The sequence below is a fragment of the Rhinolophus ferrumequinum genome, chromosome 21, assembly GCF_004115265.2.
Source record: "Rhinolophus ferrumequinum isolate MPI-CBG mRhiFer1 chromosome 21, mRhiFer1_v1.p, whole genome shotgun sequence".
Classification (NCBI taxonomy): Eukaryota; Metazoa; Chordata; class Mammalia; order Chiroptera; family Rhinolophidae; genus Rhinolophus; species Rhinolophus ferrumequinum.
In genome coordinates, this window is record NC_046304.1 from 44,626,601 (window position 1) to 44,642,146 (window position 15,546).

General features: G+C 39.1%; 1 protein-coding gene across 4 annotated transcripts in view; it reads left to right on the top strand.

Moving 5' to 3' along the window:
* Positions 1–15,546, top strand: part of CEP112 (centrosomal protein 112) — a 389,712-nt gene that overhangs the window by 258,275 nt on the left and 115,891 nt on the right. For all 4 annotated transcript variants that reach the window (XR_004421320.1, XM_033090398.1, XM_033090397.1 and 1 more), the window contains exon 23: positions 2,205–2,354. Coding sequence is in view for 3 of the 4 variants with exons in the window: in XM_033090398.1 (XP_032946289.1) it covers positions 2,205–2,354 (150 nt within the window). In the remaining variant the exon portion in view is untranslated. The remainder of the gene's footprint in view (positions 1–2,204; positions 2,355–15,546) is intronic.

Sequence of the window (15,546 nt, forward strand, 5' to 3'; positions counted from 1 at the left end):
TCAGTTATAAAGCTAATCTAAATCTTACTATTATTTATTTATTTGTTTATTTATTTATTTATTTTTATACAAATTGATTTTTTTTTTAACTTTTGTTTTTTTTAAGTGTGTTTTTCCAGGACCCATCAGCTCCAAGTCAAGTAGTTGTTTCAATCTAGTTGTGGAGGGTACTGGCCCATGAGGGGATTGAACCCGCAACCCTGGTGTTACGAGCATCGTGCTCTAACCAACTGAGCTAACCCGGCCGCCCCATAAATCTTACTATTTTTTAAAGAAACAAAATCACTTTGTACTTTAAAAATGTATTGCATTTAGGATATAAATCTATACATGTGATAAAATTGCAGAGAACTAACACACACACACACACACACACACACACAGAGAACACATTATAGAATTAAACTCTCCACTTCTACAGAACTGTAATTTAATCAACTTGAAACACTGCAATAGTCATTAAAAGAGTAAGTTATTTTTACTATTTGGCCCCGTGTTCTTATAAAATACCAATCTTAAGTTTCATGTTGAGCCAAGGAAATCTGGCTCTTTCTTATCTCTGGCTCCTCTTGCTCTGTGACTGTGAGTGAGTTGATTATTCTGTGCCTTGGATTTTGACACTTACTATAAGAATTTAACCTTCCCTATTTCCTATAAGTGCTGTGAGGATTAATGGAATTGATACTAGATTGGAAACATTTAATCAAAATTCAAAACGCAGATGACAACGTCTTCATTCTCAGTAAATGAATTCCTCTACCCATAGAAGAAAGTTCAAGTTTGCATTTAAAAATATTAACTTACTGCTATAAAGTATTTTGTCTTTATTTCTAAGCTGTATTAATATTTGATTATTTACAAATCTAAATGTGAAACTTTGTTACAGCATGTTTGCTCACTTCTAAAAGCATGAATACTCCATATTTTATTGTAAATATGTTATTATTTATGTCAGTAGCAACAACTAATATTTTTTCTAGGACTTAGCTTCTGGGAGACTCCAGGCAGTTTCTATTTATTGCCTTATAGTGCTGTAATTTAGTTTTGCTCACCTCTAAATACGGTGGTTGTCATCAAATAATAGTTGGAAAAATTGAGCTCGGAAACGATAAATAATCTGTCCAATGTTTCTCACCAACCACCACCATCCCATAGAACCAACAGAATTAGATTCCAACCCAGGACTCAGGTTCTTTCTTTTATTAGAAGAAACAACCATTTCCTGCTGTTAAAAAGTCATCACTATTGAATTTGAAAGGAAGTGGATACATCCAAACCAGAGCAAAAGCAAGGCTGTTAGTAAGCCCAGTGAATTCGAAGGTCCTTCATCAGATGATTGGGGAACTGGGAGGGAAACAAGTCATGGAGAGAACTGATTCTGAAATATAGAGACTATGACAGGAACCTCTGAAATGACACTTTTTGGACCCAAATCACTTTCATGGATAGATATCACTTAGGAAGAGAGCAACCTATTTGGAACTCTGTCAGAATAAACTCTTCATTGTCAAACCTTGTTTAAATGAAAAACAAAGTAGACTAGTTAGAGACACCAATTAGTGCAGCAATTCTTCTGGCTGTGGATTCAAATCCTGCCTGTCTCTTTGGTGGGATGTCATCTTCAACAGTGTAAAATGTGGGACCTCTTTCTATGCCTCTGTTTCTCCATTTATAAAAGAGAGGTGATAATAATTCTGGTCTCCCAGTAGTAAATGACACAGAAACTTAAAATGCTTAGCCCAATGCACAAATATTCGTGAATACTCAAGGAGCACTGTGTAGAATTAGGTAGCTATGAAGAATGAACTCTGTTATTTACTTTGCTTATTACAGTTCAAAGTATTATGAAAGGCAAAATAGCTTTTCTCATTCTAATAAGTCTATTTCTCAGTAAAATAAAATCTGACGTGTTTCATATTTTTGAGATCACAGATGTTCTTCTGATGAGTAAATATTGTGGAATGTTATAGTGGAAATGTCTTCCAAATATATTTGGTTCAGCAATTCTTCACCACTCACAGTTTTATTACAGTCTTTTATTGTGTGGAATTTCATGCATTATAGTGTGTGATATGTTAATTGAAAATGTTTAGTTTGTTGAATAGAGTTTTGCCAAATCCATTCTTTTGTTAAGCATAAATACATATAAAATAGATGCCTCTCACTGAAGAATGTGAAGTTATAGCATGCTGTTTTCATTTTAGATCATAGCAGAACTTCAGACAACCATTTCCTCTCTGAAAGAGGAAAACAGCCAGCAGCGGCGTGCTGCAGAAAGGCGGCTGCAGGATGTTATACAGAAGTTTGAAGATGAGAAACAGCAGCTGATTAGAGATAATGACCGAGCAATCAAGGTAATCTGAAGACTTCAGTAACCAGTGGTACTAGCTGCTTTAATGTAATTAAAAGGAGGGCCAAAATCCCAGCAGTGGGCAGATGAATGCAGGTATTTGGCTTGTTCACACAGCCTGCAGTAATTCCATTCACCGGACTCTACCTTTGATGTATCCAGTGACTCAGGCTGATTTCCCTCTCAGAGATCACATGCCAGCATAAAAAGTCATTTTTGGCAAGCCTAGTCCATTCACGTTGAACAAATATTTGAAAAATACCCTGTCCTCTCTCTTGAGAACCACTTTGGAACTGTCTCTTGAAATTAGAATGACTGCTCCAGCCCAGGACTGCTGGTTAATAACTTCAGAAGTCAGCTTCCAATTTACATTCTCGTCTTTGCCCACATCCTTTCATTATGTATTCGCATAATGAGAAATAACCTGTTTGAGGTTTGGAATGCCAGCCATTTGATGTGCTTTGACATAGTACAGGGCAGATGAGTTGCTGCTGAGAACCTCGGTTGTTTCCAAATGGCTTCAGAGAATCACACCTTTAACAGCAACAGAAAATTCCCTGGACTCTGATTCTTTAGGTGATAGGCAGTTAGATCTCAAAGTGGTTTTTTTCTTGGCTTCCTAGCAGCGAATATTATTGTAAGTGTCTACACCATGCTGTGTTTAATCTGTGAGGATAAGCATCTGGAAACCTTTATAAATAAGATTTAAAAGAGAACAAAAAAAAGTTTTAAAGAATTCCCAGCAAAAGATTCTTTTTCAGTGATTTTACTGTGTTATAACAATGCTTAAAGCATTTAGAGTAATCATACAAAGCAAAGAAAAATAAAAGAAACATTTGTGTTTTATCACTGACCTTTTCTGCCAAACCCTTCCATAGCCCATTATAGGCCATCCCAGTAATTTCAGGGAAAGTTAGTATTAATGTAAGTGACTTTTATATGTACCCTTTAAGCCTCGATAACACTGAATAGAATAAAAAACCTTAAGACATGGAAAACACCTAGGGAGGCCGCTATAGGCAGCCTCCTCACTTTAGAGGAGAGGACTTCCTTTGTTATTAATGAGATTTTCCCTATCTATTTCCATCCGTGAGCTTCCTCCCCCCTCCCCATATTCGATGTGAGACAAAAAAAGATACTTCCTTTTCATATTTTGGTAATTTAGAGAAATCTTTGAAGCTCTTTTCATGTATAAATGCACAGGAAGTACTCATTGATCTATATAACTGTTTTGCTTTGCATGAACTGAGTTGAATACTTTAAATTCTTTCAGTTCTATAAAACTTTCATTTTAAGTGAATCTCTTTTCCAGTGATGTCCAAATACCAAGTGGTAGGTAATTTCCAAATTTTAAATAAATAACTGAATCCCAATAGAAGCAAAAAGGGAAAACGTAAATTCATAACCACATAGTTTCTTGTATTGTTTCTGAAAGAGTAAAAAAATCTTGAAAGAAGTATAATTAATGTAACTGCCTATGTTTAATTATTTATTTTTGCAGTTTTAATCCATTTACCTGTTGAAAGGGAAAACCATTCTGATCCTAATTTCCAACAAAGTAATTTCCACCAAATAATAGAGGCTGAATTTAGAAGATGGCAGTATGTGTGCGTTTGTGTATAAACATGCATATAAAATATATTCCAACATATAATATATATATTTATGACCTCCAAAAAACATAGGTCCCACAGGGACCTGAAAATAATTAAAATTATAATGTGGACAAGATACAGTTCAGTTTGCTTAACTCACTTAGATTATGTATAAAGTGAAGGGTACTTTGTGATTTTTACTAACTGATAATTAATTCATTAGCACTCATTGCCTTCCTTTTTTTCAGGTTATGTCACACACACACACACACACACACCAAAAAAAAAATAATAGAAATAATAGCTGATATTTATTCAACATGTATTATGTACCAGGCTCTCCACCAAATATTCTCATTCATCTCATGTTCCATTATCGCATTCAAGCCGTACAGTAATCTTTAGGAGGATCTATCATCCCCATCTTCCAAGTGGGAAAACTGAGGCTCTGAGGTTAAATAACCAGCCCAAGGTCATGCTGCGAAACAGCTGGCAGAGCCATGTTCAAGTCAGTCTTTTTGCCTTGAAAGCCTCAGCTGTTAACTATTACACCTGACACCTCAGCCTCTACATTCTGTGTATGAAAGTGAGTCAGTGACCAAGTGCAAAAGGGAGCCTGGATGTCCTCACTCTCATTTTCTGTCGGCCTGATCGTAATAGCACTTTTGCAACAGTTGTTTGAAATGGAGGTTCTAATTATATTGGAGCGTTTTAAACGTACAGATACATAGACAGAGATACTCAGAGAGAGAGACACAGTCACTGTGAGACTTGTATGTGGTTTTCTGAAGCCAAATACATTTGTCTGCATATATACTAAAACAAGCTCAGATGTCTCTAATATTTTGTCACATTAAATATTACTGTATTTAAATATTAGTTGTAAATAGTTCTATAAAAAGAGTGTGCATTCTTAACTGTGGAAGGTCCTTCACGCCGCTTTCTGGGTCGATGAGGACCTGAGCTCTCGAGCTGGGAATGGAGAATGGAATGAGAGCAAACCTAGTCTTCCCTCTGCCAGAGCTTGCAGTGTTTCCGTGGATACATAGGGCTCTCGTTAAAGTAATTCTTTAGAGAAAGGTCGACGTGGGACGTAGTCTACTAATCCACTCACTCACAGGGCCACCAGTCTGCTGTCGTATAACTTGATAAAACGTTTCTGGAGGATAATTTGGCTATATCTATTGCTACTAAATGGCCTGAAAGCCGTGCCTAGCCCTTGACTCATTTCCAGAATTTGCCCTGAGGCAGCAATGAAAGAGTTGCACTGAGCTTTAGCTCGCCAAACAGATGTTCATTCCAGCACTCATTCATTTATCCAACAAGTATTTCTTGAGCTCTTATCGTGCTTGGCTGCCACAATACCAGCATTTTCTATCTCCTTTCTATACTTTATTTTTAGCACATAAACTAAAAACTATGTGATATTGAAAATGATGTTGGAGAAGGAGATATTTAAGGATATTGAAAATGTTCACAAGATAGTTTTCAATGAAAATGCAGTTCACAGAACATTTTGTACATATGAGGTCATTTTTGCAAATAAAAGTACCTATAAAGAGAAAAATGACTGGAACCGTATCAAAATTGTACTGGTGGATACCTCTGAGTGGTGGAATTTGTGGTAACTTTAGTCTTTTATCTTAGCTCCATATTTTAAATTATAGCATCACTTTTACAATAAGAAACAATAAATGTTGTTTGGTCAAAAGGGAGGAGCCACCAGCCAAAGGAATCCAGGGGACGTTAAGAGAAACGCAGTTGCTAGAGGCCAATAAGCGGGCAGGATCCTTGCTAAGAAATGAGGAAGTGAGATCTTTCACAGAACAGAGTTCCTGGAGTGTGAGAGAGTTATCAAAACAAATGCATTCTTACGAGGGGATCTTTTATGCTGTAATACATACCCTATCTTAAAGAGTTGAGAGGGAAAAAAGAAATCCTCTTTATCACTTATTTTCTGCTTTAGTTTATTTCTTACCTTCAAAGTCAAGCTTCTAAAAAGAGCTGTCTTTGTTGCGTAACAAACCACTCCAAAACGTGGTGGTTTAGAGCAATAACCATGTTATGTGCCCATACTTCTTTGTATCAGAAATGCAGGCAGGGATGGGCTGGGTGGTTCTGCTCAATGTGTAGCATTGGTTGGAGCCGCGCATGGGGTTACATTCAGCAGGAAGCGTGGCTGGGGCTGCAACATCCAAGATGGTCCCGGGCCCTCTGCATATGGCCTCGCTCTCTGGGTAGTCAGACTTTTCCCGTGGAAGCTGGCGCCTAAGACGCAGTGTTCCGAGAGGTGAAGGCAGACCTGCACTACACTTGAGGCTACCATAGGCAGATTCACAGTGGCACTTCCGGCACATTCTATTGGTCAAGACAGGTCCCAGGGCCAGCCCAGAACCATGGGGAGGGAAACAGCCATCACCTGTCAGTGGCAGAGGTTATGAGGCCATCTTCAATCCACCACAGTTGGTTGTGCTGAATGTCCCGTTTTCATCTCCCATTCGTTCCTTACCTGTACAAAATAGTGCAAAGAAGAAAATATATCTATATTCCTACCACTCAGCATCAACATTGTTAATGAACATTGTGGCATATTTACAAACATCTTTTTTTTTTTAAAGAAAATCTTCTCTGTTGTTTTTGTAAAAATGGATTATAGCATATGCATATGCTCATCAATAATTTAAAATGCGGGGGGGGGGGAGGTAAAAATACTTAGTCACCCCAAATCCCATCACCCAGAAATCCCTGTCACAGCATTAGGGTGAACATTGCTTCAGATATAAGGGAAAAAGAGAAGGAAAGCCAGATAGACTTATGAAAAGGGATAAAACTTTAGAGTCTGTATTTTTATTTAGTGTAGAAAAAAATCGTTTAAGTTAATTTTGCTTAAATTCAACAGATGAAAGAAACTACAGTGAAACAGAAGGAATTGGTGAATTTTTGGTTGAACGATGAGTACATCAATATGCTCGTGCTTGGGCCCATCCCCCTCCTTACCACCTTCTGCCTGGGGTAGTAGTATTATTTTTACACTGTCCAGGTTTATGGTATTTATAATTTGTCTTTCACCATAACCTTTATTTTTCACTCATGCTGTCTCTAGTGGATGTCGCGCTTACCGTATCAACTTCATTCCCAAAGTTTTTACTCTGATTTGGTTCTTCATTGGCTGGGTTTCATGGGAAAGTAGTTTCTTCAAGATTCATGGTACTATCATCCCTGAGTTTTTTCTTGTCTAACAACGTCTGCCGATTAACCTTTATGTTTGAATGACATGTGAGAGGGGAACAGTGTTCTTCTTCACATGTGTTTCCGTGAGAACTGTACACATTGCTCATCTAGCATTTAATGTTGGGGGGGGTCGGGGGGCAAGACTAACTTGTCCCCTGTGAAGATGATTTGCTGCTTCTGAGGGATTCCTGAAGAAGGTTTTCGTCATGTAAGTTTAATAGGTGAACCGAGATAAGTTCAGTTATTAACCAGGATACCTCTAAACGTTAGACATCAATAGCAAATGTTTCTGAAGCTTAGTGGTTCTCTCCTCTCTTTAAGCAAAATTGATTTGTGGTGTGTCCGCATTTTCTCTAACCTGAGGGAAGGAGAGGAAGAGCTGGCGTGGAGACATGTGTGCAGCCTGGTTGGGCCAGCTGTTCTCCCTTCGTTCCAGGGTTCACACTATGTAAACGCAAGAGGTCGTTCACATCCATCCCTCTGGGCTTTGAACTATCCCGATTTGTCTGATGTCCTGGCACACTCGCATCCCTCAGAGGCAGATGGCCCTGCTACTTACCTGTTTGTTTCTCCACCACATCTATTTCTACTTCTCTCAATCGGAAGAGGAAAAAGATGAGGCTACTCACAGTTTTCTTCTCTCCAAATTGGGTGGTATTAATGAAGATTCTCAGGATTTTGATAACAAAATAATGATTTGGGGACATTGGCAGATTTTGAAGTTGAGACACTGTGCAACTCTCCAGTGCGCTCCAGAATCACGTTTCTTTCCTTGACCACAGGACTTTGAAGGATTATTTGGCTTTTTTTTTTGTATTATGTCTACCATTATGTATACCATTAGTGCATTTTTGCTAGTTTTTATTGTCATTTACTCACTTCGTTTGGTGCCAGAAGAAGGAAATTCAGTCTACCATCTGACCTTAGAAGTCTGTTTGACTCCTTATAACATTTAGCAAGGAACCTATGTTAGTCAGCCATTGCCACAATAATGCTACATACGAAACGATCCCCAAACTCAGTGACTTATAGTGACAAACATTTATTTTTCTTGCAACAACTCTATAGATCACTGGCATAGCTCAGATGCAGGCTGTCGATTGGCTGGGTTTGACTCCAGGTTTTAGATTGGGTTCGGGCCTGACTCTACATGTCTGCAGTCTCCTTGGACTAATAGCTGTCTGGGGCGCCCTCCTCGTGGTGGATTACAGGATTGCAAACGGATTGGCAGGAAAACAATCTCTGCGGCCTCAGCCTCATCCCCATTCACTTCAGTGGGCAGGGAAATGATAGACCCACTCCACAGAGAGACCATGCACGTCTAGGAGCAATGACTTAATCTGCCATATCGTCTCTAAAAACTGCCCAACCCCCCTGCAGCACTTACCCGGTTCATCCGCCATTCTGAACCCTCTTCATCATCCCCATGCCCTGTCTCCTCTTCCCGCTCTCAGCATTCCAACACCGGCATTACTCAAGACCCCTTCTGTTTTCTCTGTATGCGCTGTCCCTGGACGATCCCCTCCCTTCATGAAAGTATCCACACAAATGAAGTTTGAATTTCCGCCTCCACCCAGACATTTCTTCTGAGCTTTCAACCCACATTTCTAATTACTATTACACATTTTCACTTGGACAGCCTATAAGCTGCTCAAACAAGACATTCCGTCAACTGAATTTATCGTCCTCCCACCCTTGTTTTACTCCCAACTTCTTCTTCTTGTGTTGATTATCTGAATTCAAGTACCACCATCACCCACCCTGTCACTCCAGTTGGATTCTGGAAGTCCCCTTGAACGAATTCTTCCCCTCCCTCGTCTCTCTTAGGTCAATTCCTAGAAATAATGCCTGAATATCTACAAACTCACACCCCATTCTCCAGTCACTAGTTCCTACCTTCTTAGTCAGACTTCCATCATCTTCGACCTCGCCCGTTACGATCCTTCCTGTATAGAGTCACTGCCCATAGCTCAATACTCTTAAATCTGTCCCTCGCACCGTTGATAAAGTGACCTTTCTAAAATACAGAGCATGTGGCTTGCTACATAAAATCCACCAGTCGCTTTCCATTGGCTGCAGGATAAAGTCACCCTTCCCAGCATGGCATGTTCATGATCTAAACCAGCGGTTATCAAGGTGGTGTCCTCAGACTAGTGTGGGTCTCTGAGACCTTTCAGGTGTCAAACCTATTTTCATAATCACATGAAGCTGTCACTTGCCTTTTTCACGGTGTTTACATTTGCACTGATGAAAAGCAGCGGTGGGTAAAACTGCTGGTGTCTTCGCGTACGACAAGCCATTGACACTGAACTCTGCCGGTCGTCATTGTTTTCTTCACCACCACATACTCGTAGTCATGCTTCAAAAAAAGGAAACAATCTCAACCCTGGAGAACACATCTTTTTAATATAATAAGAAGTACACATAAAGCACTTCTGCATGCTGAAATAGGATGGTTGTCTCAAGGAAAAGCGGTTCAGTGTTTGTTTGAGTCTGATCTGATCTCTAGTCACTTGGAAAGAATGATTGACAGGCAAGCTATACTTATTCAGATTTGAGATTCCAGCATAAGTTTTCTTGAAAATGAAGAAAGTGAGCCTGACATGTCAAGGACAACTAACTGTAACGATAAAATTGGAGCTTTTAAGCAAAAATTAGAAATTTGGAAAACTTGTACCCTCATTGTAAACTTGACAGCTTCTCAAAACTTAGACTTTTCTGATAAGATCAGTGGTATGGCTAAGGATGTGAATGATAAGAAAAGGGGAAGAATACAATGAAATGTATCAACATTTGGAAGATTAAATAACTCACTGAACCACTGTTTTCCAAATGACCCATACCTGATGTTACAAAACCATGCATGGATAAATATCCATTCAAAGTACAAGAGACCAATACATTTTGCTGTAACGGTATACAGAGTTCACTGATAGAGTTTCAGATTCTATGTTGCAACTAGCTTTTAAAAAGCTATAGTTGGTCAAGTTTTAATGTAGTCACAAAGAATATTGACAATTATCTGAAAAGGTTACAAGTATCCCTCTCTCTTCCAGTAACTTATTATATCTATGTGAGACTAGATTGTCTTTCTACACTTCGGCCCAACCAACCTGTTGCAAGAGATTGAATGCAGAAGCAGATAGGAGAATTCACCCACCTTCTGTTAAGCCAGGCATTAAAAAGATGTACAAGAATATAAAACAGAGCCACTCCTCTCACGAATTTTTTTTGCTTTGAAAAATAATTATTTTGTATTAAAAAATAGGATATCTATGTTCACACATAATGGTTTTACTACTGTTATTTTAAAATGAATTCATAAACAAATGTTTTAATATTCCTTAGTTTTAATTTCTAATATGGTAGATATCAATAGATACATAATCCACATAAACAAAACCTCTTTGGTTTGTTCTTTATTTTTTAAGAGTGTAAAGGGGTCCAGACACTAAAACCTTTGAGAACCGCTGGCCTAGATCTTGCCATTCTCTTTCCCTCAACGGTCACTCCTTGACCGCCATGCCGTGCTCTCTGTGACCCCAGGAACTCTGAGGAAAGTCTTTCCCTCAAGATTTAAATGTCATCTTTTCTATGAAGTGTCAGAACAAGAGGCTCATACCAGCTGTGTTCATTCCTGTGGTGAAGTTTTCACTGCACTTTACTGCTGGTCCACAATCCCTTCCCCAAAACCTTGGGGGGTGGGGTGCGTGCTGCACATCAGAATCTGCAGATTCTAGGAAGGTGATATGGTACCTACACCTCATCCCCCAGGACGCGTGGGACAACACCCTGTTCCCACACATAGAAACGCACGGGCAAACGCATGAATATCCCAATAAGGGGAACAGGTGGAGACTACACACCCCGCATCATCAGTCAGGTTTTGTTGTCTCGCAATTAACCACAACCTCTCAAAAATAATTCGCAGTTTTCAGAGGATCTTTGGACATCAGGATTGCAGATAGGAGATTGTGAACTGTGTTTTGATTAACCAACGAGTTCTCCTTCTCGCCAACTAGACTCTAAGCTTCTTAAAAGCAAGCACTTAGCACAATGTTTGGTTCAATGGAAGGGCTAGAAATATGCTGAATAAATAAATAAATGATGTTCCCTCATAAATCAAGGCTCTGAAAACTAATAATGTCACTTTATTATTTTACTGATGGCAGCAAGCTTGTAAATATTTTGTGATGCTATAAGCAGATATGCGAAAATAACTTAGGTCTTGTGGTAACAGTGATATATTTTGCCTGATTAGGCAGCTTCTAATAAAATACCCTACACCTTGTATAAATTATCTGAGGCCATAATTTGTATGCTCCAGGGAAAGGCCCCTGAAAGGCTGTACACTGAAGCCAAGTTATCTAAACGTTAGTTAGCACTCTCTTCTCAACTCACAGAAGTGCACTGGGGGAAACTGTTAGAAATACTTCTATAGAAAGACTGTGGAACATTCTCCTGCCATCACTGCACCACCAGGGCTAAGCCCTTTCTTTGAAGCTAGTGTATTGAAAGTTCCTCGCTGTGAAGCCAGATGTCCAAGCAGAGATTTCATATCAAGGAGAAACGCTGTAAAATTTTTGCTTGCAGGCATAGAAAAGAGGTTTGAAAGCACTGATGCTTCTCTCCCTTGGCCACTGACTGGAGTTCACGAGAAAAGGTCGGCTGCCGGTAGGACATCTAGAAATCTGGTCTGTGTTACCAGAAGGGCTTGAGGGGGGAAAAAAAAGAATATTTCATAAGATTGGGCAATTCTCACTGCTAAAAGCTTACAGGAATCCATTTTCCAAAGAATAAAATTACAAACCTCATTGTGGGGTTTTAGTAGCATTGAGAAACAGAAGGAAATCTCAGTGCCAAGCATCAAACGGCTTTGTTTGGGACCTGTTCATTATTTAATTCTTGTCTCCCCTGCATGCACATCCTAAGGGCGCAGAGGGAAGTGGCATTTTCTTTGTGCCCTCCTGAATTAGAATTAATAATGCTAAGAATAGAAATGTATTTTCCATCCCACCCAAGAAGGCTTCCCTGTTCACTCAGAAAAGAAGACAGCCATTCAGTCACAGTCACATAAAGCATAAGTGCCATTTTTCAGGAAGAATGCTCTGGAAGATAAGCGTGGGTACTGTGTGGCAGTGAATTATGACCTTGCTTCCTAGAGCAAGGAGAAGCAAAAACAATGAGTGAGCAGAGAAGAAATGAACAGAGTCTTTTACCCCATACCTTTCCTCCGATTCTGCTCTCTAGAAAATGTTTCTTTTACTTGAAGACCAGTTGAAGGGTATTTGTTAGTGGACAAAATCCCTCAAGCACGAAGAAAACGATTTTTGGCTCCCGACACCCTGCCTTGTATATACCAGAGAATCACTAGGGTTTGATGAGTGAATGGATGAATGACTGAAAGAGTGATTGAAAGAATACAGGTGAAAACAGATTCTCTTTCACCAATGGCTAGCTAAATTTTCCTCTTTGGAAGTCACAAATGACTATATGTACTTAATTTTATTATTGCGTGGTTCAAAATATGAATTGCTTTGGTTAATCAAATACTGGAACAAACAGACATCATTTAGTTTTCTTAGTATTTAGAAAAATTAACAAATAACTATTTGGAAGTATTTTAAGCTTTAATAATTCTGAACTAATTATAATAATTAAATAATCAGAAACTATTTCAAAGTCAGTCTGATGAACATAATGAGCACTGAAATATACAATTGTTTTTAAGCCTCAACAGCCAAAATGACTGAATGAGTACTGTGTACGAATGATTCACTTGTGCCATCAATTGTGCAATCACTTGTACACATAATTATGTATATATATTTACATATACATGCATATTCAGAAGCACTTGATTATATAGAATCCTAATTTTTAGAAGACTTGATAATGATTTAGTATATTCATTATATTAAATAATCTTGTAATGTCTTGATTTAATTGACTGTTTGCCCATCCTCTAGCAGAAGCTGGGTTTCGGTTCTGTTTCTGCTGATTCTTAACCAACCTCTCTCTCTCTCTCACCATTTATCAATGTTGAAGTTCATGCCGCTTCTATTTAACTATCATGATATTATCTCTTGCCTCTCATGATTTAGTCCTAAAGAATGGAACATCCTGCTCTTCTCTTCCTGTACTCCACCCCCCAATTTTAGCATCGGTGACTGCAACACCCAGTTGTTGTGCTGGTGCCAGCTTGTAATGGCTTGAGTGAGCCGACTGTTGCATTGTCAGCCATTCTGCCAGCTGGAACACACGCACCTTGGAAATTACTGCACATTGCTACAAGTATCTTTTGAGAGGCAGTTATTAAACATTTACCAGCAGCATACCACTGCTATGACAGTTTCCTTGATGAAACTGCCCTCCCGCTCTAATGCTGTGGTCATGGTGATACTCAGCCCTGTCCACGTGGAGAGTATGAACGGGCAGGTGGAGCGATGGGATTCCACTGTCCCCCTGGCTGTTCTTTCTGGCTACCAACCAATGGCTTGCTCTGCTTTTTCTGATGTGTATATGATTCAGCTCTTCCAAATACGCCTTTAAAGACCCTTTCCTAATTCCAATATAATACAGAAAGTTTACAAAGTAACCATTTCTCTGAATAACAGTGTTGTTTCCCCACTTCTAATCATTCCCTAACTCCATGAAACATTTGACTGTATTGACCAACAATTTTCCTTCTAGAACAAGCTTTTTCTATCAGGGGCTGTCTAGTAAATAAGTTAGGCTTTGCGGGGCACAGGGTCCATATCCCAATCACTCATGGTATGAATGGCCTTAGACAATATATCAACAAGTGGGCGTGTCTGTGTTCCAATAAAACTTTATTTACAAAAACAAGCTGGGTTCCAAATTTGGCCTGCTGGCCATAGTTTGCTAATTCCCGCTCTAGAAACTCACTCTTCTCTTGGTTTACATGATACTTCTTTTACTTGTCTCCTTTGCTGGTCTCTCTTCCTCCTCATGGGTGTTCCTCAGGTCGGTGTCCTGGGCCTTCCTCCTCCTTTCCCTTCCATGCTGAGCTCATCTCCTCTGTGACTTCAGCTGTCACTTCTCTCGCGATGATTCCCAGATGATTCAGCCTAATTCCTGGTGGGTCCTCTATCTCACACTGCCTGTAAATCATCTTCTTTTGGAGGATGCACTATTTCAAACTCAGTAACTACGGCATTGAATTATCGTCTTCCCTTCCAAATTGGCTTTTCTTTCTAGTCTGTAGGGTTACCCCAGCCATTCTGTTTCCTGTTAGAAACTTTGGGCTCATCTCTGTCCTTTCTTTCCTTTATCCCCGTTTATCTCAAGTCCACCCGAGCCCGAGAATGCATTTCTTATTCCTCTGATATGACCCTATTCAGAGCCCTTTTCAACTTGCAATTGATTTAAAACAGCCTCCTCTCAGCTGACGGCCCTGCCAAAAGTCTCTGAGCTCCAGTGCAGTATGAAGAACTCTGCCAGAGAGATCTGAAATCACTGACTGATCCCCCTGCCTTAGAAAGAATGCTTAGAAATCAGTAGGAAAAGACTAACAAGCCAGTGGGAAAAAAGAGCAAAGGATATGAACACAGAATTCACAGACAAAAAGTAATACCCAGCAAACATGTAAAAAAAAAATGCTTATTTCTCATTCCCAAATAAAGAAATGTAGATCAAAACTATGAAATTTTGAAGGGCCTGGCTGCCACCTGATGGGCATAAATCTTGAAGTTGAAAAACTACCAAATGATAGTTTTTGCTGGGGTCATAAATCAGTGCAGCCTCTTTGGAGGGCGGGGGAGCGGGGGGGTATCTATGGCCATTTTAAGTACACATCACTTTTGGCCCAGCAGTTCCACTAATAGGAATTGACCCCATGGATATACTTGCAAGGATATACAATATCTTTGCAGCGTTATTTGAGCAAAACGCTAGGGAAGAAAATAAATTATGGTACATTCGGACAATGGAATGGTAAGAAGGGCATTTTAGAAGAACGAAGTAGATCTCTATGAAAATGAGGCAAGATTGCCAATATGTAGTAAGTGAAAAGAAGGCAAAATGGCATACATTTAAAAATGCCTGTAAAACAAATAAGTCATGGGGATGTAATGTACAGCATAGGGAATGTTAGTCAATAATATTGTGACAGCGTGGTACAGTATCCGATGGTTGCTGGACTTGTGGTGATCACTTCTTTAGGTATATAAGTGTTGAATAACTATTTTATATACCTGGAACTAATATTGTATGTTTGCTGTATTTTAATAAAAATCTTTTAAAAAATTTATGTAGGAGGAAAAACACAAAATTTAAAAATACATGGTTATAAATAGCAAAAAAATATAGTCACGGGGATATAAAAGTATAGCTTAAAGTATATTCAAT